This window comes from Lytechinus variegatus, chromosome 3, assembly GCF_018143015.1.
Source record: "Lytechinus variegatus isolate NC3 chromosome 3, Lvar_3.0, whole genome shotgun sequence".
NCBI classification, from domain to species: Eukaryota; Metazoa; Echinodermata; class Echinoidea; order Temnopleuroida; family Toxopneustidae; genus Lytechinus; species Lytechinus variegatus.
The window spans coordinates 39,328,638-39,354,725 of record NC_054742.1 but is presented as its reverse complement, the minus strand read 5'-3'; the positions used below and the strand labels follow the sequence as shown (position 1 = coordinate 39,354,725).

Sequence of the window (26,088 nt, the reverse complement as noted above, 5' to 3'; positions counted from 1 at the left end):
CGTTGACAATTTCGTCGTGAATATTCGCGATTTGGTCTATTTGCGATGTCCCTACAGGGCCACCATAACTATACACCACTCGTTTAAACATGATAATACTAATGATGTATATTCTGGTGTCATACTATCAAAAATGTGAAGGACAAGTCATGTTGTCTTTACATGAAAAAAAATCATACATTAGGATAGCACATACGTAAAATGGTGAATATAATATAATGCTAATATTTTGTTTTCAAGTAGTGAAAGTTGGTTCATTATTATATTTACATCTGTGATATTCGTATATAGCCATTCGTCATAACGACAAATGTATCCAAATCCGTACGTTTTGAACGTGCTGCCAAACAAAATAACATTTATCGAGTATGTTGTAACAGAAACCACTCTGGCTCAGCACGGTTTTTATTTATTCGTGGAAAACACATGAAGATAACGTTTTGCTACAAATTAGAATTCTTTCATCCAATCTTATGACATAAGGTTGAGCAATCAATAGTAGTTGGCTCGAAATTTGAAATTTCCTAACAAAATGTGTTGCTGCTACTCGACTAGAATTAATTCGAGTAATATATAATTCATTATACTCATGCATGCGTTAATGCAGGCAGGCCAAAACAACTTCTGATTGAGTGACAACGATGTTAATGAAAAACAAAGCGAAGAAGGATGTTATTAAACTCGTATAGATAACCATTCACAGGCCATGCAGACAACAGATAAATTGCCACATTATTTTTTTTTCTATAATAGAAGAAGACAAAAGAGAAAGGGGGAAGTTGAAATTGAAAAGGGAAATAGACCTTTTGCTTGACAGCACGAAAAACGAATGGAAATATATAAGAATTATATTTGTATAATCATAATTAGAAGAAACTAGCAAAAGAGATGAGACATTTTCATCAACTTTTCTCTGACATAATTTTACACTAAAAACAACTGGCAACGAGAGAGAGAGAGAAGATAGAAGGGGGGGGGGGCAAAATCCTTATGAACAGCTAATAATTTCACAAGCTCCATCTTTCAGTATTCTTGTAAAGTTCATATCAACCTTTTTTCTTCAATATCCGAAATTCCCATGTCCGTAGTTTCTTTTCTCCCGTTGAAATTGGTAATAATTATATGTCATAACGCATCGTTGCAATCCAAGTCACAATTTGTATGAAAGCGAAATAATGCAATTTACATTCGATCCGATGAAGACAGTTGTGCAACATTGAGACATAAAACATGAATAATCTTTAATAAATATCTACTGCAATTACTTCAAATTGCAAGTAGAAAAAATTGCGGATAGTCTCCTTTTCTGGAAACGTAGATCATATAATAGTGTGCTATCTGACCTCAGGATGATTGATAAACCCCCAAGAGACAAAAAAAACCATACATATATTTCCATTTTTCCAAGGTTATTCCATGGCAGTCTTTTCCCTCGTAGAAAGCAAAGAATGTACAGACAACATCGAGGAAATCATCGACTGACGAAAAGTGCTGTTGTTTAGACTCAGATTGTAAGTCATGTAGATGGTGCATGTTTGACGGTCTTTGTTGCACTTGTTTTTTTTTTTCACAGGCTAATCACTTTAGTTTATACCACAGGTGCCCTACCTGTAAGGTACAGCGTTTTTCACAACATTTCGTGCATGACTGGAGAAGACGTTCGAATTCTTTCCTTGAAGATCTGATCTTCAATTCTCTGATCTCAAATCCGGCGATTGATACACAAATCACATACCTGACTATCTGATTCGCTGTAACTGTAAGGGAATCGGCACTTAGAACACGCGTTTAATTCAAGCGGGTATAAGATTTCCAAAGAATTCCAAAGTCATATAAATATATGGTTGAAACATGCTGATGACGTATACAATGGAGATATTTTGTGAATCATAATGATAATGCTCAGTAGTTTGGAACGGCAAGCAGGTAACAGGTAGCGTATTTTCCCACATCAATTCATGAACCCTTGGTCCTGATAGATCATCTGCGGAGATGTGGGATGGATAAACTCTCCTTTATCATGATTCCCAAGCATGGTCTTTGGAGCTTATTTTACACTTTAAACTTTTATTATTTCATTTTTTCGTTCCTAACAAAATTTGGATATCCACTGCCTCCGAATGCTGCTAAACGTCAGAATGCATGGTGTTTAGATAAACATGAGACAGTTGCACAGGCGTCTATAACGATGCTGATTTTACATAATACTGGCGAGATTGATGTTGCAAGGAGTTGATTTCAGCAGAAGATAATTCAAATATTTAAAAATACATCCGCTATGTAGAATTTTAGAAAATCTAGTTGAGAAAACATATTGATGAATGTAGGAAAATTAATTAATCCCGAGCACTGGTAATTCACAAGACGTATATAATCTCTGCTGATCATTAAATCGCCTACACACAATGGCATCCACCTAATTACGACGTCATAGTTTTCCAGAGTGAGTAAATGTTCTCATGTTGTAACGACATGTCTTTTGTCTTTTGATTTCATTTCACTATTCAAAGTGTCTGATTCATACACTTGATGGCGTTAATCAACTTTCAATTGGTTCAATTGTCTTTGGTCATAAATGAAAGCATGGCTGTGTCAGACGTCCGTCGATGGCAGGTCTTGTCTGTTGAGATGTGTTTGTTCATCATCAGAACCAGAACCAGCAGCCTTGAAGTCAAACTCTGCAACATAAATAAACATAGGAAGAAGAAAGACTAAATCATAAAAGCGCAAGCATAAAAAAATCTCTAAGCTATCATAATTTACACAACATGCATTCATGAATAGATATCCCTGCAATCAGGAACAGTGCAACTGAAAGTGTTGATAAATGAAAACAGTCTTTAAGAATTATGACCCAATGTCATCATGCTCGATAAAGGGTTATCAAACATGCAAATCATTTGCACTTCGTGAATGTCAACATGCCTCAGAGATTTTGTTTTCACTGAAAGACCAGGAATAATTGAACGATTGTTTGTGTATTGGGAAAGAAGATGGTTAATGCAGAAGTTTTCCTCAAAAGGCCTATCGAATTCCAGCATATTATTTTGCACCGAAATGATACTCGAATTCCATCTTCTAATTAGTTTCATCATGGATGAATGTAATACAATGCCTCTTACAGAAAGGTTTTGAGAACAACATGCTGATTATATTTCAAGATTTTTTTTGTGTATTGCTAGAAAGTGTGGCGATTAGGTTAAAATTTCACATACATTTGCATATATACTTCATGCTGTTAGAAAAAGCGAATATGCATGCTTTTAAATCCTAAGAAAAAATATATTCCAAAGCAGCTAAAGTAAATATCTTGCAAAAAAAGAAGACAAAATCAAATTTCAAGTGTTAAAGCCAGTTATATTTGTATCTGCTTATTGGATCCGTAGTATACCTGACGGTTGTTTGCTTTCCAAATTATATTGCAGAATTCTAAACCGTATGTGAAGTGCAACACGAGAAAAGATCTTTGCAGAAGCAGTTCTCCATAAAGTGTCTTGCTCCTGTCAGCTTAGTACATAGACAAACACATGATGACCCTCCAATATCCCTTTAGTTCTGAGGTTCTGCGGAAGGTGAAAGTGCAACAGATATCGCTCCAAGAGGTGGAATGATCAGTGTGTGCAAGTGTGTGTGTGTGTATGTGCATTAAAGGTGATTCTGGTCAGCGAACAGTGTGGTGTGGGTATTTATGAGCTCTTTCAGTGGTTCAACCATACAGATACTGTTACAGGTTGTTGAAGCATTCTAACAGACACGCACACACACACAAATCAAGCTAATCTTGAACCCGAATACTTTGAGGTGCATTACCTATACCTGATGAGGTTGTATTCGACGTTGGCGCCGTGGTCAGAACAGGGCGTGGCTTCATCTCGCCATTGGGTCTACAAGTGTTTTCTGCTGACCCACACGCCGAACGGACCCGACTATTCATCACCATGGTACCCGTCGGTTTCTTGTTTTTATGGGGAGCAAGTACCACGATGTAAACTTTTGGCGCGAATATGCAGCCGAGAGTCACAGCTGCGCTGATGATGATGGAGAGGCACAGGAGCATTTGTTGAATCTACAGAATTTTATATAAAAAAAAATAAAACAAATGTTACCCCAATTCATAATAATAAATATGGCATTTATAAGTGGCTTTACACACATTTTCTTAGCGCTTAATCTGTCCTATATTAAAATAATAATTCAATGTAAAATAAGGACCTGCTGAAATCAGACACTCTCATACACTTAAGGTACTGAATGAATATTACAAGGGTTGAAAATGAAGAAAACTTCGAGAACTTTCGATGGATGGATCTGAGATGATCAAGATTGCGTCAAACATTATAATGTTATGAATCGAGCATTTTGAAATTAGAATTTCCTCATATGTTTAAATGTTGATCTAATTTTTGTTTTAGACATTTTCTATGATCAACAGATAAATAAATAAAAAGAAATCCCAACTTCCAGTCATATAGAATCATGGAAAACTACATGAAAATATAAATTAATAATATTTACACTTAAATGGGATATATTTTGATATGACAAACAAAGTACATGTACTTTTGTATGGAATTCGTACAATAAACGGAAAATAAAAATATTGTTCAGAATAGAAACTGAAAAGGAAACGTAGTGACGAAGGAAACGGACGGAGAAGACGTAGTGTGAGACACTAATTAGAGTGTGAGAGACAGAGAGAGAGGGAAGATACGAAACAGATTCATGATTTTATAATAAGAGCGAGTAGAATACAAACCGAAAGACATATTTACACGACACGACAATCATGATAACCAGACTAACCATCCTCGGTTGTCGTCTAAACTTTCTCAGAGGCGTCAAAGTCATTTACATACTAAGCGGACGTTCGGTTTCTCAAAACAGAAATAAAAGTTAGCGAATCATTCTCACAGATTTATGATGCCATGTCTTATTCTGCATTCCCTAAGGGCTCTAAGAAATAGAATGACGTATATTCTGGTTTCTTTAAGACCTGTGGTTTTAGACTTTCTTTTGATTTGCTCTAGAAACAGTTTTTGAATCACCAAATTATCACACTTTAAATGCATGCCAGTTGTGTAACACAAAACTGGTTTCCTTTTGTTCGTACGGCGCTGAAGATCACTACTCGCAGGATGACTCTCTTTTAAAGACCTTTTTTTGAAAAAAGTGTATAATTAAACCAAAACATGATGAAATTAGGTACGAATTTTGTGTCTGCCTTACATGTCCTCGTTGACTAAAATGTGAAAAGTGAAATATCACATTGTTACAAAGCAGAAGAGAAAGGAACGCGGATCCTGTTTGTATTACAAATCCAGAATAGATTTGGGGAGGGGGTAATTACGATTAAAGTGAAGAGCATCTCTCTTTTTAATGATTGAAGATGCTACACAACAATGCCAACATAGATATTTGTATACCTACCTTATAATCTGTTGCCGAAGTACCAAGATAAATTGGAATAAAGGCCGACCACATGATGCATGTCGTGTACATTGTAAAAGCGATAAATTTGGCTTCATTGAAATTTTCCGGCATTTTACGAGTCATGAAGGCATATAATGTGCATAAAAGTACAAGAAGCATTGCATATGCTAACGAGAGTGAAGTTGCAAAGTCTGTGACACTACAGTCAAGAATGACTTTGTTCCACGAAGGATAGTGTTTTTCAGTTTGTGGTGGGACGAGTATCAACCACACGACCACACCAATCACCTGGACTGATACTAAAAGCGAGCAGATGACCAACTGGGACCGTGGACTAGTGTAGCGAGGTCTCTTGACAGAACGCTTGCCGCTGTTAAATATTCTGTAGACGCGGTTTGTTTTGGTAAAGAGCGCGGAATAGGAGATGACGACAGAGAGCCCCAGGATGATGCGGCGGAGACAGCAAGTAAAGGTGGATGGTCGAGAGATGATGGTGAAGGGTGTGATGAAGGTGAGGAGGATACCGACAAGAAGTACGTAGCACAGCTCTCGACCTGATGCTCGTATTACAGGTGTGTCGTTGTAGTAGACGAACACCGCAATGACATATAGGGTACTGAGAATCCCGATAATAGACATGGCCACGGGGACAATGGCCCAGGGTGACGACCAGTGTAGATACTCAATAACAATATCATCACATCCTGTACGGTTCTCGTTAGGGAGTGAACCCTGAGAGCAGTTCCTGCACGTCCATTCATCGTGGCGGTACTGCTGATACTCACATTTGGTGCAGACCCAGCAACATTCGTCGCCTTCGCGCTTTTTCCTGATGTGGTCGTGCGCGCAGGGTAATGAACACACAGACCCTGGTATCCGGTTGCTTGGTGATTTGTCTCCCCAATTTAGATTGCTTGTGTTGATTCTTAGGAATCCGCTTCTCCATGACCCTATTGGCACGTACTTGTAATTATTATCAATCCTCTGGTACTGGTACAAATCGTAACTTCCGGGTCTGTCGCCATCTTTGTTAAACCGTACCTCACCACTGCTACCTGCAAGTAACCAAAGACATAATTATGATTATTTATGAAACGTTTCCCCAAACATATTAGAATAGAGAAAATATTAAAGTGCATTACGAATACCTTTGGATTATCCCCGCTAATAGAGTATATACACAAAGAGAAAGTGAAGTTTGATAGGTGTCCGATGGGCATGACGATGTCACTAAAGAATAGTTATTTCTTTATTTTGTGCTCCTTTCCAGATGATAACCGGTACTCATTTGATTTAATTTATCTACATTGTTTTCCTTTGAAGTACAGTAAATCAGGATTCTTCGTCAATAAATGAAATATATAACCGGTCCAGAATATCACAATTGGCTAGAGGGGAGAGAGCAGTTTGAAAGGAGTTTCTGCATTTTATTCATTAATCAATAAATTAACAAATTCATACAATAGCAATGATATAAATGAATACATTTTTGTGTGACAATCGAAAAGATAGATTATGTATAAAACTCAAAACTGTATAATAAATAAAGCATGTAAAATAGTAAGTTTGGTAATATATATATATATATATATATATATATCATTTTATTAATATACATTTATACTAGTATAATATATATACATATATATATATATATATATATATATTGAAATTTAGAAACTGGGTGGGGAGAGATAAGATAAAGTAATGGCTCAAAATATATGCAAATATGAGTAAGTGGGTGAGTGGAAGGTGATACTCTTATGTGTACTTAGATATAAGAAACTTTTTTTCAATGAAGCTTTAAAAGAGATAAGAGACAGACTGTTATGTTATATGTCAAGGCATTCCAAATAACTGGACCATGGTGGCGTATCATTTCTCATTATTGAGCAATATTCTGGGGTTGGTGAGGTGTATATCCTTTGAATGACGCGTTGGATAAATATTATTTGACAATTTATACATAGATATGGACGTTCGGTATGAAATATCCTCAATTTTTAAGGTCTTTTAAGTTGTGAAATATAGGATCAGTATTATGTTCAATGTAATGTGCATGTGTAGATGCGAAGTACCTTTTTAAAGACGAAATATTGTTTCTATTTTCGACTTACTGATATACCTGCATATCTGCATACTATGTTGTAGTAAGATAAATATGATAATATGAACGAATTATAAAGAATAAACAATGACCCCTTTTTAGATACAATATGTCAATCTATTAAGACTTCTATCCCTCTGGACGCCAACATGCAAATATTACGAATGAGACTGTTCCAAGTTAAATTTTAATCAATCAAAACACCTAGAAATTGGGTTTCTTGTTTTTTTAATGATGGGTATATCGTCAATAACGATGTTTTTTTAGAAACATGTGTTTAGTTTGAATATGTTGAAAATACATAGACTTTGTTTTGCTTATATTTAGGGAGAGTTTGATAGCTCTAAACAACATTGATAATTTCTTCAATTCTAAATAAATGGTTAGAACAAGTATATTTCAGTCTTTTTGTAAATAGAATACATTTTGTATTATCTGCAAATAAAACATACGTTAATTCTCTAGATGCATTCACAATGTCATAAATTTCATGTATATGAAAAAAAAGAAGGGCCCTAAAATAGATTTTTGTGGTACTCCATATTTCAACGGGCAAATATTAACTGATTTAGATTTGAAACAAGCATAATGGCGTCGATTGCTTAAGTAATCTTTAAACTAAGCGAGACCCACCCCCTGACTCCATCATTTCATTTTACATAGTAAAACGCAATGATGTGATGACTTATTTTATCAAATGCTTTTGATAAATCCATAAAAATCCCAATAGTGTGTTCCTTTTTACAAAAAGAATAAGAAATTCTGATCCGTTGAGTGATTATCTCTTAAACCATTTTGATTAGGAATCAAGTTATCACTGTTCGAAAAGGAATATAACCGCTTATAAACTATTCTCTTTAAGTATTTTAGAACTACTCGGTAACAAAATGAATAGGTTGATAGTTTGAAATTAAAGACATGGATCTTCTTTTTTATTCGAATTATTTTTGCAATTTTCAGTAGATCGGAAAAAATACAAGAAAGAGATCGATTGAAAATATGCGATAGCGGGGAGGCTTTGATATGAATTATTTGTTTCAATAGATAGACACTTATTCCATCATGCCCACAAAATCTCATTAGTATTTGTTTGATTGAAATATTAAGAATGTTCTGGAAAATCGTTTTCGAAAAGTATTCGAAAAAGTCAATATCCTTAAATATTATTTATGAAGCTTGGTTTGGGCCAATATTATTGAAGAAGTTATTAAATGCATTACCAATATCACTCGGGTCTTGGATAAATTATCATCTTTATTATTTTCAATTTGATCAGAGAAGTAAGATTTGCGAGCTAGGCGGATGATTGATGTTAATTTATTTCGGTATTTTTTGTATTTATTTTCATTTTGAGTTATAGGCGATTTTATGGATATTTTATAAGATTTATTTCGAGGAAATATGGATTTGATTATACTTTGGGTAATCCACGGTTGTTTGTTCTTCTTTTTATTTGATTTGATTTTTATCAATGGCTAATTTTTATCATAAATAATAAGGAGAGGCATTAAAATTTTGTTCAAAGTAAATATAATGCAAAGATTCTTCAGCTAAGTCTACCTTCATGGAATCTATATTTTGATGGGTTTATTTCCGTCGCACTATGTTTACCTTTTCACTATCTATCTATCTATCTATCTATCTACCTATGTTTATCCATCAATCAATTTGAAGTCAGCCTGTGCTCCGCCATTGGTTATACCTGATTTGGTATTACAGTGTATTGTTTTAATGTAGTTTGAACATATAATGAATTGAATATCAGTCTAAAACATAATAGTTAAATCGGAAATGCTGCTCCCGATGTAAATCAATCGCGTTTGGAGCTTTATCAATCAACAAGTATAATTTCTCATATGTCCACGTAATCAATGGAGATTGAAAAAAATAGACCATTCTCATCGGGGAGTACAAATTGGATCAGTAATATCTTTTGTGGGAAAACCCACTAATTTGTATTGATGGTATTCACTTTGCGATATTTACGTCATAGGGCGATAGCACTAAGGTCATTCAGGTATAAGGATAGGCAAGATAAAAAAGATGGAGGCTGCTGCAACGATTACAATAGATTCCACAGCCCTAAGAAAAATTCAAATTCCAAAGCTAATCAACTAGATTCTTATATATATATATATATATATATATATATATATATATTTATACACCCATACATGTGTAACATATATATGTATAAGTTTTTTTTTTTGGGGGGGGGGAGGGCAACTACGCATCCAGCTCCCCTTCCCCAGCTGCATATACGTCCATGGATGTCAAATGGAACAAATAGGGCACGTTTGACATCACGGAATTCGTCATGGTTTTTTCCGTTAAAAAGAATTGTGTTTATGCTCATGAATATGATGGAGGAGGCTCGTCGTCATTGTTGTTCACTATGTTTAACCAACGCTACTCGTCCGTCTTCAGAAACACCAATGCACTCTTCTTTCACCCCTCTAATCTTGCCCTGTCTTTAAGTATATAGTGGAGTACGCCCAGGGGTGGGTAGATTACGCATGAAAGCGGCAGATGTTGTAAATCTATCTTGAAACTCGACAATACCTTCGAAAGCAATGTCTTTGAGATAGTCGAGATACTTTGCGCCGTCAACACCGTGGGTCACCGCACTACATATCCCGTCCGTCCCGTTACACAGCTCTCGTTGCATCCTGTGCAGGGCATGGGCTAGTGCGTAGGTGGCATCAATGACAAACGCCACTTTACCTTCCTGTTCGTAAACCTCTGGCGTCAGAACCTCGGTCCCTGGGACAAAAAAGAAAAAGGATGCAAAATTTATTCATTCTTATACTCTTTCGTTTCAGTGTGTTAAATTACAGAGTTTGTTAAATATTTTGATACTTGTTTAATTCCGTTTTGTACAGAACAGAGTAGAAAATTAAAATATATTTGAATCCATTAGATAGATATTTCTAAAGATAATTAGCATAACAATTTCATGGAAAAAGAATTGAAAATCAAAGTTTGGAACTTATAGAACAAAAGAACGTGTAAAAGATGCACATTTTCAATAAAACCAAAGATAATCAAAACAGAGATAAAAAGCGAATCTTTGGTCGTCAATATCTATCGCTTACTAATATATTACTTTACTACTCCTGAAAAATCCCCGGTAAAATATATTTATTACCTTTCAAAGAGCTTTACAAAATTCACATTTATCTATGTCTATCTGTGAGTAGAATCTTGTTTTTTGTTCAATGACTGAGTATTCGGCAGGGTGACATTTTTCTTTATTAACTGTTTGCATGCGTTGCTACTTAACCTTTTTTGCACGTTTTGTATATTTTCATATTTCGACGAAAGTTTGTCTAATCAATTATGATATTTTTTTCAATCCATACTTAATGATATGATAGTAATATATTTGGTTATTACATAGTATCTTATATTCCCTTGGGAATTCTTTGTAATGGAATGAAAGTGTAACCTACAGCAAAATACTTTCTTACGTCTTATTAATCAAACAGATAGATGGCGCCGAAAATATTGGAAGAATGCAGGCTAGCCTGTGATGTCCAGTTTGCGTTTTAATTCTTCCAATGAGGTATTACCCCTTCCTCCGAACATCTCTGTCCTCGCCCTATAATTGGTATTCCATCGAGATGACCCAACACCAATTATCCTATTTTCAGTACCACGTAAGTATTTATACAAGTTAAGTACTCCTTGAAATAATTGGAGTCCTTCAACAATTAATTATTTCAGTTTAGCTAATGAATGTTCAGTCACCAACATGTAATGTGTTAACATTGCCTGATTATGGCCTCTGTATGACTGATGTTATGTACTTCATGATTGCTCTATTCATTTTTTCAGTTTTGTTGTGGATCAGGAGGAGTCATGATCCATTCCATTAAAAAGAATCCTTTCAAAGCGTTTGATGAAATATGGTTTTAAAATGGGTAATCTCCAAATGACATATTATATCGTAAAATATATCATTATAAATGGAGTAATATTAATTACAATAATAATGATAATAAGTAATAAAGTAATAACAGTAATAACAATGGAAAAATGATAAAATAGAATTAGTGATAATAATACGATCAGTTCTTGTAAAGGTTTCTTTGTATTTCCAAAGACACAATGGATATTATCTCACTAGATTTAGCTTGGCGGGCCTTTTGCAGCGAAAACCCATTTCAAGAAACAAATTCCTGCCAGTTTACATCACCTGGAATGAGCGTAGCACTGTGTGTTTCAATTTCTTGCAGAAAGAAATTACATCGTGACTTGTATTCGAACCCACAAACCAAAGTTCAAAGTCAGGAACTTGGAACTCTTTTGTATTTAGGCAATTTTTTGCCGTGTTTGAGTTTTTGAATGTTGTAATGTGTCAACATATTCTCGTTACTTCTAAAAGGAAACAGGTAAGCAGGAACGACCGTGATTTACATTTGATTTGATTATACATGTATACCTTTAAGCCATGTGTCTCCAGGAAGGTCGGTCTTTGAAATCAAGCTCGAAAGAAAATTGAGACTAATGGGAGAGGCCGGCTGACAAAATCAATGGGCCCTCTTTGAATAACATATCAAATAAACAAGACGTCACTCCACATGGGTAGGTTTCAAACGACAAAAATCCACCTCCAACGTACGTGCGCGCGGTAATTGCGTGAAGCAATGAGATGAAATTTCTATTCCATTGACTATTTCATTGCCATTTCCCTCTATATTTTGTTAAAATTAATTCCTCATCTTAAGGAAGCAAATTTCTTCGATGCCTATCATTCGAACGTAGTACATTCCCGCTTGCTCGCTGCTAAAGTAGATCGATCAGGAATAGCGGGGATTCCAAAAAGAAAGTCGAGAACTGTACTGACGGCAGATTGTTAGAAGTGCTACACCGCTCAATGCATTTGGCCAATTAATCAGCCAGTCACTGCAATATGACATGCAGAAATAATCATACACAATATACTTCGGCTTGAGTAACTCATAACTCATAAGATACGGAAGAATGCACCAACCCTCTGAACAACAAGTTTCCAAATATATTGTTAGAGCATAATTTTTATACTCAAGAACTCAACATCACTCTTTTACATGGCTTCCTAAATGATATTGTGGTTTTCCTTAAGTAATATAGAGCCTGGCATCTTCAGTCTAATCCTACCACATCTGTTTTCAGGTTCTATTTTGTTGTTCTTTGTTGCCCTCAAAGTTGTCCTTATAAAAAGCGTTTGATTTACACACGTAGATTGGTGTAGCTTTGAAATCAATCGATCAGTTTTAATTCCTATCTATTCTTATAAAAAAATTGCAACAACATTACAAGCACTATACATCTAAAGAATTATATCAAATTCAAGCTTCTTCTGTAATTAATTATAATATTTCATTTTTATTATGTTATAACGAGTAGGCTTATATCTGCACCCAAACTTTTTTCTGCTAAGGGCCGTTTCTGAATATATACATGTATATACAAATGGTTAGATTTCTGTCGACATACCAGGCTTATGAAGGGATAGAAGTACAATAATATGAGCCCCCATAATTATTTTCTCACGATCAATACAATATCCCAGAGGTGTGCACTGTAACATAACCTATGCAACATTTTTTTTTTCAATTTCGCCAGCCAGTATGACTTCCTAATTGGGTCCTCCTGAGCAGAGAAGAAAAAATGTATATTTGTGTGGTCGTACCTGTACATGCGGTTATCGTTTGGGCAGTGGGAACGAACGATGCCTCTTCACGTTTGACCCTGATCGGGTTGAATGAACAGTGGAAGGTCCTCTCCCAAAACTGTTTGAACCAGAAGTTGCTGTGATTCAACGGGTTCAGAGATGTGAAATAACTGTCGAAACCTGTAAGAGGAAATAGACAAATAAATGTAAGGAAGGAGAAATCAAGAGAGAGCGAGGGGAGGGGGTAAAGGAGAGGATTGGATCGGGAGGAAGAGAGAAAACATTAACGCCACTGATGTAAGTCGTCTATAGTAATGTAGTTATATGACCCTAATTCACCAAGGACTTGATGATAAGATCTGCTAAGAACGGACAAGATCGAAAATTCCCCTTCTTGATAGGTCTATTGTGGTCTAGGTCAAATGTTTATCTGTGTTAATGATGGTATCTACAACTAATTTGGCGGGGTTGTTACCGAAAAAAAAATTGGAGAGCATTAATGTGAAATTCAGCATAAAGATATTGGCCTGGAAATTAGTAACTCTTAAGATTCCTCATGTTAATTATTCGCAAGTATTTGGATAGAGAAAGATGGGCGAGAATTGAGCGAAAATTTAAATTCTATCGAGGAAAGAATTTCATTTATTTCTGCCACTTCAAGAAATACTCCAAAGACACCTCGAACAATATATTTGGCTACCTCCTCCCAGGTCCTGTTGCTCCAGTAATTCTGAATATTGTTTGGGAAAAGGGAAATAGGGGAAGTGCGGGAAACAAATCACCATGTGGAGGTTTTTTTTTAATCAAATAGAGCTATTAGAAAACCGACATTTATATGAACATTGTCAACCCCATGAACCAACCAGTAATCTCTCACTACGAGCACGGTAACCGACATAATTTCACCTATTGAAGCTGTTTTTTGTGTTTCTTTTTTATATGTAGGATTATTAATTACATTTTTTCTAGCTTATTGTATTCATGTGTCTGATAAATTAGTGCTTGCTCCAACGAATTAATGACGTGTTGGGAAGGTTCATTTTGACTTACTAAAGTTTAAAAAAATGCATTTTTGCCGCACTTTTTCTGTTCAGTTACATCGCTTCCACCAATACTACAGTTTTATTTAATTGCATTCATAAAATCATCAACCATGTAATAGGCGTTAGGCTTTTCGATACTTCACATACACACACGTAAATGGTCACACATTTGTGCATACACACACGAACACCCTCGCGCGCACCCATCCACCCAACTACTGTAAATCTTCCAGCGTTTTCAATCAGCCATTTGTTTTCATTCTACGCAATCGAATAAAATCTTGCGGCATAGAAAATGTTTCAAATTGTTGAATACGGTATGAATTCATAATCTATTTATTATATTTAATAACACGGTAACACCTTTATCAAGCAAGATATATTTCTTCAACGCGATAACAAGATTTCCTGCTCAGAACCTAAGGGGGAATGGCCACACGTATAGCTTATAATAGTCTAAACGTAATCTCATACTGTGCATATCACTACTATTAAGTTAGACTGGTTCACACAAGAATTAAGTTGTGTCCATTTCCGAAATCGTTTATCTCGCAAAAAGAAAAATAGAAGCACATGCAAAACATTGAATAATAAACCTTTTTTAATATGCCTCATGGATTTACATGCATACATAAAATTTATGTCAGTCTGGCGCGGAACTAGATACACGCACGTACGCACACACACATGTACACGCACACCACGAATACACATCTCATACATAATACGCATCTATTATCACACATCTTCATATCGTCATCATTCAGGAATTCTTTTTGATCATTGCAATTATCTTTAAGAAGTGATACACAGATCACATTGGACAAACATCAATTCTGTGAATCAATAATCATTGTTTGGCAACATAAAATAGTGCTTTTTTGTAATAAGGAATTACGTAGCAAATAATCTAAGCATAAATTAAATCGACACTTTGTCCCATATCAATGCTGTCATCATTTATTAATAAAGGTGTAACATGTCTAACACGGTTCACTGGCTTAGAAAACCAATGCCTGAACTAGTATTGACCACAGAGGACATATAACTTATGAATAATAGACACCAAAAGAAAAGCATTTAATGAGGCAATAATTGCAAAGCCTATCAAAAGATGGACACCATAATCGAAATGTACACTTTGAAATGCCATGTACAAGTAGGGTGTCCATATTGTAACGACAGTACCCCCACCCATTCCTCGGTTCAATATCCCACAAGGTATGATCATCTTAAACCGAATGGAAAAAATAATAAAAGGCCGATACTTAACCACTAGACCACACGTAAGGATAGAAAGTTGGCAATTTCGTTGCGCGTATGCATCAGCACGATCAATGGTAATTAAAGATGACAAATATTTACCTTTGTCTGGTGTTCTAGCTGGTAAAAGAGTTATAGCGCCCTCTGCTGCTTGCTCCTGCGTCTCCACTGCATTGTGTTTCGTACCCCAGTCGTCACTTCCAATCATGATAAAATGCTTGGTCTTATTAGCACGCCTTACTGCCTCAAGTAACCATCGAACGTCTGTCTCGGAGGCAAACACCACTGCTCCTTTTGCATTGGGCGCCTTTTTGATGATGTATTCGACGATATTATCAAATGTTGCATTCGTTGGATCACGGGAAATCACTTCCGAAGCGGCAATACATATATCTGAATATTGAAAATAGTATAAATAGGGATACAAAAATCGGTTGCTTTAATTAATAAGAATGATCAAAGTAATAGTCCTCATTTCTTGATTTTGTCAATATTTACGTTAATATCAACCGCTTTTATAAAAACTGTTAATTTGATAGTGTTTTTTACAGAAAACAAAATCAGTTTAACAAGAAAACCTAAACGGAAAAAATAATGCTGTCATCATCCATTAGTTGAAATTTAATAATTTTATGTCACTACACAGAAAGAATGACGAAAATACTGAAGCAGCTGACTGACTGTTAACGTATCGGTAACAATTGGTCTGTTTGGACAATGCTTGCAGGTGTAAAGAAATTCAAAAACGTGTGAAATGAATTAGTACTTATTCACTAAAACACACTCCCATAGGGACATTTACCCAAAAGGGGATACAAGACATCTGTTCCAACATGATGAAAAGTGGTACAATGGCTTTCATTTTATCAAGAAAGAGAGCGCATTAAGATTTGTTTCTAAAGTAGCCGGAGAAGTTCCCTAAGGAGTGACACTAACACACCCTGATGTCTGCGATAGACACATGGTAAATCCGACCATACTAAGAATGGCTGTCATCAATATGAGTAGGATTATGCACCCTTTCCACCTTAAAACCTTGGTACATAAGCTGGGCGGTATCCCTTTTAGTCACCAGATTCCCAAGTTCAGTACGAAGAAAGTGCTTGATATCAACACCACTTCTACTTGGTACACTTACTTTCAATTGAAGACCCTAAGTAGCAAGTTAGTACGGCATGGTAAACTGATATACGCGAGTCGCATATGCAGTTATTATCTGGGCCACTTTAACGGTAGCCCAATTTTGCGTGTAGACAGAGTGTGGAAGAGAATAACAACGAAATGTAGTGAAAGTCGTCCTGGACAGGAGAACACGTCATAATCTTAGAACTATCGTCTTCTTTTCAACTACATGAAGTGAATATTTATAGCTAGATTAGACTTTTCTCAGAAATAACGTACCTGCCATATAGAATCGGGTATCGGTATGATACGTGATCATTAGCTATAAATGGACATTCTGTAATTAAGCCAACAAACTCAGGTTTATGACGAAGAAACAAATATTTGATGTCAGTCGCAGTTCAATTTGAATGAATTTAAGAAAGTGTATAAGGATGTATCATAATTGTTTCTTCAAAATAAGATTATTATTAGTTATGTTTTTTTTAATTTACTATATTGTGATCAACCCACTCTTAATGACCCCCCAATAAAAAAAAATTGAAACGTACCATATAATCTCTAAATGAATTTGAATTTAAAATGATATATTGAAAATATTTTGGTTAATCTACATTCTTTACGGATATGAATAAACATTATCCATAAATAAACATTTTTCTTCAATTTAATGGACTGCATTGATCAGACTATGTTGTATATTGCGTATGTATCTTTCGTTCAACGTAGGAAGATGAATTAAGGATGATTGTACATAAAAGGTTTACAAGACAGAATTTACGAATAAGTTTAGTTAAATAACCATGCGATCGATATGTGTTTTGAGGTACCCACAAGTTTTCAATTGTGGCACGGCGAGATCTCTCTGGAAGTTGGAAAGGTGCAAGAATTCTCGCGAAAAACTAACAAGATCGATTGAACACGCCAAATATTTGCCTAAATGTATCTCAGACATGACATTCCAAAAAATACAGTTTCAATCAGAGCACGTTCCGCGAGGCGAAAAAAAGATAGCTTTCTCTTGAGAAAACATGAATGAATCTTCAAATAAGAAAACATAGTAGTATGCCTTTCGTTCCTGCGTGCATATGAAAATATTTTCAAACGAAGAGATCGGTGCGAAAGGTGCGACCCTTGAGCGCTGTGTTAATGTGGTATAGCGTAACTTTATAGGGGTATGTCCCCTGAAGCCCTGTATAGCCTTACTTTAGTGACGCTAAGACCCGCACGCAATAAGACACCTTGTGGCCCCAGGACACTGATAAAAATTCCCCACCAAATGATTACTTTTTCCCGCCTATCGATATAAATATAGCAGAGGAGTCTGAGGGATGAGAAGGGAATGCTTCTCATGTTCTCATGCACGTATATTGCGTCTTCTCTAAATCATGCTCCAATGTCCTTCATATGGCGTAACCAAGGGGAGGGACAGCCGATACAATCGTTGTCCCCTCCCATTTGCCCAAATATCCTGCATTGCTAGTGCGATATATATTTGTTTTCTGCCTGACCTGCCCCAACACTGATCAATTTGTAAACCTGGTGTCAACATTAAAGGCTTTAATATCCGAAAAGGTTACTTTCCCCCCAAATGAAATCCTTGCAGGTTATTTGCTGGCTCATCATTTAAATTTTGTTCTCGGAAACAATCTGATCTACCCAACACCTACCGAACACTTGGAAACCAACCTTAAAAAAACTGTTAAGAAATTCTACTGAATGCTGTAAGAACCTTTTGTTTAGAAGAATTAAGTGAAAGACCAAGCAATGATGTCATCATGACTATTACTTGAAAACAGTATCGAAAGAGAATTAACAAACTTTTAAAGGACAAGTCGACCCCTAACAAAAAAAAAATGATTTGAATAAAAAAACAGACACATCCAATAAGCCCAACACTGAAAATTTCATCAAAATTGGATGTTAAATAAGAAAGACATTGTTAAGTTTCGCTTAGTTTCACAAAACAGTAATATTCATTTCCCGGTATGCCAATGAGGGGACTTATGATAACACTCACTATTTCTTATGCATTTTATTATGTGAAATATGAAATTTTCTCCTTGTCCTGTGGGAGAAGTATTACCATTGTTTAACATTTTATGGTTCAGTCAAGTTAGTCCTTATTGTCAAATCCGTGAAAATTGAAATATTTTATAATTCAAACAGTAGGAACTAGATCAACACCACTCAAAATATGCCTCTAGATATATTTTCCGTAAAACTGATTATGAATACTTCATAACTCAGTAGACGGCGCTTGTACCAGATGCCATTGAGCGTATATGTCTGTCTTGACGAGACCACAGTCTTGATTTAATTTGCTCCAAGATTTAGGTGCTATATGGAATAGGTCCCGCTGACCTAAAAACAATAGAACGCGATCGTCAGTTCCTGCACAGAATCTTTACTGGTTTGGGGGAATGGTTTCAATGTTCCGACCACTAGGAACGATGACAAACACATTCTAATCCCGTGTACCGTCTCCTTACCGCCTTGGTTAGCAAGACATAGAGGCGCCAGACATAGAATACATCCACATTTGCATGCTATTAGGGATGGAGTGTTGAGCCATCAACAAAACGATGAGGGGAGGCAATAGGACTCCAGGCGATCTTATCTCACTCCAGTCAGTGGATTGCCAATTCATATCTGCTGATAGATTATTTGACCCATACTCCTAGTTGATTACTACCAATTTGGATGAAGATAAAGCACTGACCGCTGTAACTCCTCTTTTTGTTACGAAGCTTTCTGATATTGGCTTGGTTTTGATGTGATTAGGTAAGGCTAGAGAATGGTGTTTTTGATATTATTCAATCAAAGTCATTCTTTAAAGTGATATGATATACACCATTCTCATATTTCATTTTGCCCAATGCTTTTGTGTATGCTCCGAAATACAGGTACACAATGAGGAAAAGAGTGATTAATGAAAGTAAATGACTCAGATTGACCCAGACCCCTACAGCTGAAACGTATAAATATGGCTTGCCATTTACAATCAAATCTCATTGTCAAAAACATTTACATGAAAACATCAGATATGATGACAGGAGCTACATAATAGCAACATGCTAATTGAGATTAGCCGAAACAAATAAAATATTAAATAATGTATGAAAAAAAATTGAAATGTTTTAAATAGACATAAAAGAAATTAAACATTCTGAATAATAGTTTCAATAGTTAAAGAGTATTGACAATTCCCCCCAAAAAAGTGAGTTAATTCTCCATATATCTAAACACCTGGAGACAAAGTAGTCTAGACGGAGCTTTGGAAGTAGAAAATTATCCTAAATTTATTAACTTTTAAAAGCGTCGAAAACCGTATTTTCCTAATCATCATCATTATAGTTGTAATACCTTGCTAAGGAGTCTTTTGATGCTCTATAAATGAAGAATGGTTAGAATGTGCTTATATAACTTCGAAGCTCTCATAGGAGATCAGTCGTCTAGATTTTTCGCCGAAAAAGAGGGGATATTGTCACAATTCACAGCAAAATCGTTTCAAACGAATCAATCACTGCAATCGTCGTCTCGCTAAGAAGCGAATTTCAAACGTACTTCGTATCGCATTTCTATCAAGATCGATGCAGTAGCATGCAAACGCGGAATACATACCGCCAAATTTAGCACGTTTTCTCTCAGATTGCCGTCAAAAGCACTTTCAGGTCTCTAATTCAAAATGCTAAATTCGTCATGTTTGTAACATCTAATGGACAGCTTGATGTGACACCATGCACTTTATATCGCCCTGGCTGGAGAGTTTCTTCCTGCATTTTAGGGGGTGGGCAGATAAGAGGGTGGGTGGCCTAACGTTCCTGATGTCACTGCTTCATGCCTGGTATCACGAGCTCAATCAATGTGGCATCCCCTTTCATGAATTCCATTCAGGTCTCGGAGTCGAATGGCCTCAATTTCCCCATTATGATGAAGAAAACTACCATTTCCTAGACTTTGTATCTTCGAAATAGAATGCGATACTTCATTTGTTCAAAACATATTTGAGTAAATTACCGTCACGTGAAGTTTTATTGATTCACATTTTTGAGTGAGCCACACGACTCTTGTCACGATGAGATGGTATATTTATATTGCTTAGTGTTCTTATACTCTGTCAATATGAGACTTTAACTTTGTAATGCAAATGTAATGTGTGTGTGTGTAAGGGTGGGTGCATGCGTGTGTTTTTTGGGGGTGTGAATTTATGTTGGGCAGCTTTCTCAGAGGTAATTACCAAGATAACCCTGCAAGATTGTAGTGGCTCTGTGTACAAACATGATGGGAGATATCTAAAGTTATAATAAGTTCACATCAGCATTAGATATCAAAGTCAATCAACTATATTCTTCATACTAACAATATAGCTGCCCGATCGGTAGAAGGTTTATCATAATTTCAAACAGTTTTATTCGTTTTACTTTCAAAGTGATCGCACACGAAATGGTGTTGTGTTTCATAGATCCCTAACAACATTACACAGGCCCCGACCCTGACTACTATACATTAATTTCTAGACCGGTGCAGTCATAAAACATTTCCATTGAATGCATTGGTGACCAATGATGTTGAAATCTCTTTAAAAACATATCATTAAGCCGCAGATTAAAGAGCACGTGCTTCGAATAGATATCTGATAGACCTGATATCTGAAAGGGAAATACGAACATATTACTCCAACCATAAAAGAACTCCACTGGCTTCCTGTGTCGAGAAGAAAAGAAGATCTTGACATTAATGTTTACAGCTCTACATTACGCAGCACCTACTTACATCAAGAATCTTTTTGTCATGAAGCAGGGTCACTATTCTTTACGATCGTCCACATTTTCCACAGAACAAGCATTATAGAGGCTACATGGCTTTTAGCCATGTAGCCCCAGTTATGTGGAATAGACCCCCAAGCACTATCAGGAATGTGAACAATATTAAGACATTTCTGTATAAATTTGCTTGTTCATGTCACTTTCTGAAGATTACAAAAGTAGTAAAAGTGGAATATGCACACACATACAGAAATATAAAAATATTTATCATTAATGTAACTAATGTAGCTATGTGCTGAATGATTAATACCAATGCCTCTAACAAGATGTACATCAAGGGGAAGGAGCCATCGTATTTATATTCATGATAAACGGGTCCTTGAATGTACTCAGACGCTTTGCAGGGTAGTCCAAACCAATCCCAAACTCCTTGATGTAGGTAATGATAACCATTCTATGGTTGAACATCCCTCTTTACTAATATCCTGGGGATATTTATGTTTCGAGATGCATATTGAGTCATCAAGATGGAGCGAATCGAGCTTCCTCACAGCGCTTCGTTCCATAAAATTCTTTACCCTATAAAATACACATTTTCTTCTACCTTTACAAAATCTTCCGTCATTATGAGGGAAAAACGATTATTAAAGCTGAATCGTGGCAATGAAGCCTCCATTTCGGAATAACTTATTTTATTTGTTTTTGTTTAAAAAATTATATTCAAACTACATTTTATCAGCTCATCAAATCTCACCAATTGAACTTAGTAATGAATTATGACTCGTTAATTTGCGAATTTTATATACCAAAGTACCAGGATATTCCGAACATGGTATGAAGGAGATATTGACTAACCAACATCAACATAGAAATCATGATAATTTCGTGTCGTGTTGATAAGGCTTTTATGTTTTAAGGCAAGACGCAACATTTGCGGAACTGCAAAGAAAGACTTGAAATCATGAGTTATGACACACTGTTCATCATTTGTCTTTCAATGGCTCTAGGTTTTTTTAGATATCGAACAGCGACCCTTTTTAACCTATCATAATGATTTTGAATTTCAAAGATTCAAAATGTACATGTATGTTTCTATTTTCAACCTAGGGGGTGATATCCTGATGGATTTATGAACAATGTGTTGAATATGTTACTAAGTGAATGTTATCAAATACTAAAATATAATAAATTTATAAAAGATAGTTGGTTATACACATAGAAAGACAGATTGAAAGGATGGTGGCAGGCAATGGCGAAGGTACAGCTTTTTAGTAATAGCCAAAGAAACGTAATGCAGGAAAGATGATTAAGCATGCACAAGGACAGATATATAGAATGGAAAAAAATCTAATGAGGAATGGGCGATCGAAAACAGAAACACTGGATAGAAAAACAAGCTTAGCAGACATGACGAAGAGGCCGCAAAATTGATCAATGCTCCAACCAAATACACTACCCCTCTCGGAGAAACCCCAGCCGCGAGAACGGCACAACATCAGAGGCAGACGCGGGAAATATGAGCTCATTCGCCCTCAAGCAACAATAGGAGGAACGAACCGAACAAAAAGTTTGGACCTGGGTAACCTCACATTGCAACCTCCACTAAAGAGGGAGAGATACAAAAGGTTTTAAGGGAAGAATGCTTCACATCCAGGAGAAACCACTGATGGATCCATGGGCAACGTAATCCATGAGTCTTACTTCTATTTAATACAATACCTTAATTTGCCTCCTCTTCTCTGAATATTATAATATTTCACGATCACTTAGCTGTCATATAGGCCGTCATAATATTTTTAAAACGTCCCTTTTCATTTAATCTTCTTTATTATATATTCTTCTGTCTTCCATTCCATATGTTGGGATGGCATAATCTTAATAACACAGGTTGAAGCATCAAATGCCAATCATATTTATCACTATTAGACTATAGAACCCGGCATTAGCTAGATTATAACACCGTATAATTTATTGAAACGACCATAATATGCTACAGACGTAAAAAAAAACCCGATGCTCATTATTAGTATATTAGCTTCATACCAATGGAATTATTGGTGTCATGAAAAAAAAATGGGAGTCCAAGGAATATCCATATAAACTCACGTGACGTTTGTGTAATTAGGTGAAATTGGCGTGGAAGCAAAGTTCACGCCAGTTCATTCATTTTAAAGAGTGTATATCACGGCTCACATGGTTGTCCATCTCGCTTTAATTTAGCATGAACAGTATGCATACCTAGTAGAGGGAACATACCACATCCGTCTTATGTCTTCTTCAGGCCTATCCATCTGGAAAATCGCAATTAATGGCAGTTGCGTGCATGGCGCGCCAAGCGTCATCATTGCCTTCTATACTGTTTCTTTGGACCCTGTTGTAGTCTACAAAGTGAATAAAGTTATTTATTCTCTTGATCTCTAAAAAGACACAAAGTACGACTTTACCTTTCATTTTTTTTTAGCTATGGTCCGTTTGTTTAAAAATCTTTGAAAAAATATTTTTTACGGCATTCTACAATTACTATTACCAGTTGTGAGTATTGTATTTCGTAGATGCCGATGTAGATTATTCTTTCATAAATATTCATTTCATTTCATTTCTCGTTCATTTTCTAGCGGGGTTCACTAGCTGTTGAACACCGCTATACATGTATATAGTGTATATGTATTTTTATTCCTTTCCTAAGAAGATACTCTGATGCCAGATTATGCCATATACGAATGGAAGTGATAAAATTTAGGATTTTGGTGGACTCGCAAATGATCATGCAAGGATGCAAGTTGATATTCATAGTATGATTGATTAAAGGAATGAAAATTGAAAATTAATGCGACGAGTATAGGGTTGTGCGTATCTTTTTGAAAAACATACAACCGTTACCTGTATTTTTGTATATTAGTTATCTTGATAAGATATGAATATACTATACAATCTAGAGGAAGTTGGTACTCCCCCAAATTTAGTTCAGCTTTGTATCGCAAAATACAATACTTAGCGTTGCGAGAAAGATGTGAGAGATACCATAGAGCCATGTCATAGAATAACGAGCTGAATCCGACATAACATCCACAACATTCAATCAAATAAGTACCCATGAATGTCAAATATGAGACGCGCACCTTTTGAGTTGGGGCAAAATGGAAAAGTCTGCAAGATATATAAGGTTGTGTTGTACTTTAGGGTCCTTTCTCTACCCCCCTCCTTTCTCTCTCTCTCTTTCTCTCTCTCTATCTTTGCCACATGGCCGTGCAATCAAACAGACCGTATGCCAGAACGTATGGCCAGCCTAATTTGTGTGCTTTCAGAGTTGAAGCAAAGCGAAGGCTCATTTAGAAAATAGGGCCATAATTTAAACTTAACATTTTAGACAAATACGCCTGTCTGTGTGATGGGGTTATTTCTCTCTCGACCTGAGTGTTCTTCTGCCTCGACTTATGATGAAAGATGTGCATCTATTCATAGCTGTAGCACAGTATGAACCAATTGCACTACATAGTCTTTATGAATGAATAAAAATGTAAACAATCTTCTAAAATGCATCTTTAAAATAATGCCCAATATTATATTGAAGCAAGTGCAACTTCCAATTTTTGGAAATGTTTGAAAATGTACATAGAAATGAGTTGTTCCGCATAGAATTTGGCATGTTCATCTACCAATCTTCTTATAGATCGTTCTTTCTAACCCACCTCTCTACTTCCTCATTCGATTCACTGTATGACAACATTCCTAATGAAAACAGAGTGCATTTATTCGCCTTTCCCCTTTCTTAGATCCAAGGCCGTTCCCTATATCCTTACAATTTCAGAGTGCATTAGGAGTGCACGTAGCAGACATTTATCATTTTACCTGTTTTTAGACTTTATCATGATATAATGGATCTTTACAACGTAATGGCCCTTCGTGATGTCATTTATATATGATTTTGCCTGCTTTATATTTTCTGTATTGTTTGAGCCAAAATTGGAAATGGATTCAGTCTTGTCATTTTGGAGCCATTAAATATCTAGTGAATTTACTGGTGATTCTGGACAATGATAATAGATATTATAAGAACTTTAACATTTTCAAGAGAGCATTAACAAGGCAAAATAAAGATTTTTCAGGATAAAAAAGAAAATTAAAGTCATGTCCATTATTGTAGTTGTGGCACAATGTATTGAACAGATTTTATAAAAACACTTGCTGACAAACATATATTTTCCTATCAAAATTGATAACATACTGAAGAGTTGATATAAGTCGAAGTAGAGAACATATTCCAAGATGTGTTTTAATGAAAATTCGATGCAATGAAAATACTCTTAAGTTTTCAAAATTGGAAATATAACAAGGAAAATGGACGTAGATAGTTTAATAACTCGCAAGGAAATCACTTTAGCTTCAGCTTGACCCTAACTGATAGTTAATACATTTGTAGTAAACTATTATTCAGTGGTCGATATCATTGAAAAGGTAGGTATTTATCACATGATAAGTCACGTTACCTGTGGACCTTGTAAGATTCTTGAAAGCATCGATACCCTTCTCGCCGTAGTTGCCAGCCGAGGCGACAGTAGCGACGTACCTCCATCCAAGTGCCTTGACCACATCGAGCATAGCCTGGGCCTGGTAGGTGTCTGGTGGCACTACTCGAAGAAAGTAGTCAAAACGGGATTTATCGCTCAACTCCGGACTGGTTGAAGCATAACTCAC

The 26,088-nt window shown here is 35.9% G+C and overlaps 1 protein-coding gene across 1 annotated transcript; it reads right to left on the bottom strand.

Annotated features, from left to right (window-relative positions):
* Nucleotides 1-26,088, bottom strand: LOC121410982 (metabotropic glutamate receptor 7-like). Its single transcript, XM_041603423.1, has 7 exons — nucleotides 25,881-26,088; nucleotides 15,605-15,895; nucleotides 13,215-13,376; nucleotides 10,100-10,300; nucleotides 5,428-6,485; nucleotides 3,817-4,066; nucleotides 1-2,678 (listed from the first exon to the last, which is right to left on the bottom strand). Exons 1-7 carry the CDS (start codon nucleotides 25,990-25,992, stop codon nucleotides 2,593-2,595), a joined length of 2,160 nt encoding a protein of 719 aa, XP_041459357.1. The 5' UTR covers nucleotides 25,993-26,088; the 3' UTR covers nucleotides 1-2,592.

Excerpts from the sequence above, each read along its gene's own strand:
- LOC121410982 (XM_041603423.1), bottom strand. The coding sequence starts at position 25,992 with ATGCTCGATGTGGTCAAGGCACTTGGATGGAGGTACGTCGCTACTGTC. Across the intron at positions 10,301-13,214 it reads AACGATAACCGCATGTACAG|GGACCGAGGTTCTGACGCCA; the intron begins GTACGACCACAC and ends TTTTTGTCCCAG. Across the intron at positions 2,679-3,816 it reads GTCGAATACAACCTCATCAG|AGTTTGACTTCAAGGCTGCT; the intron begins GTATAGGTAATG and ends TTTATGTTGCAG.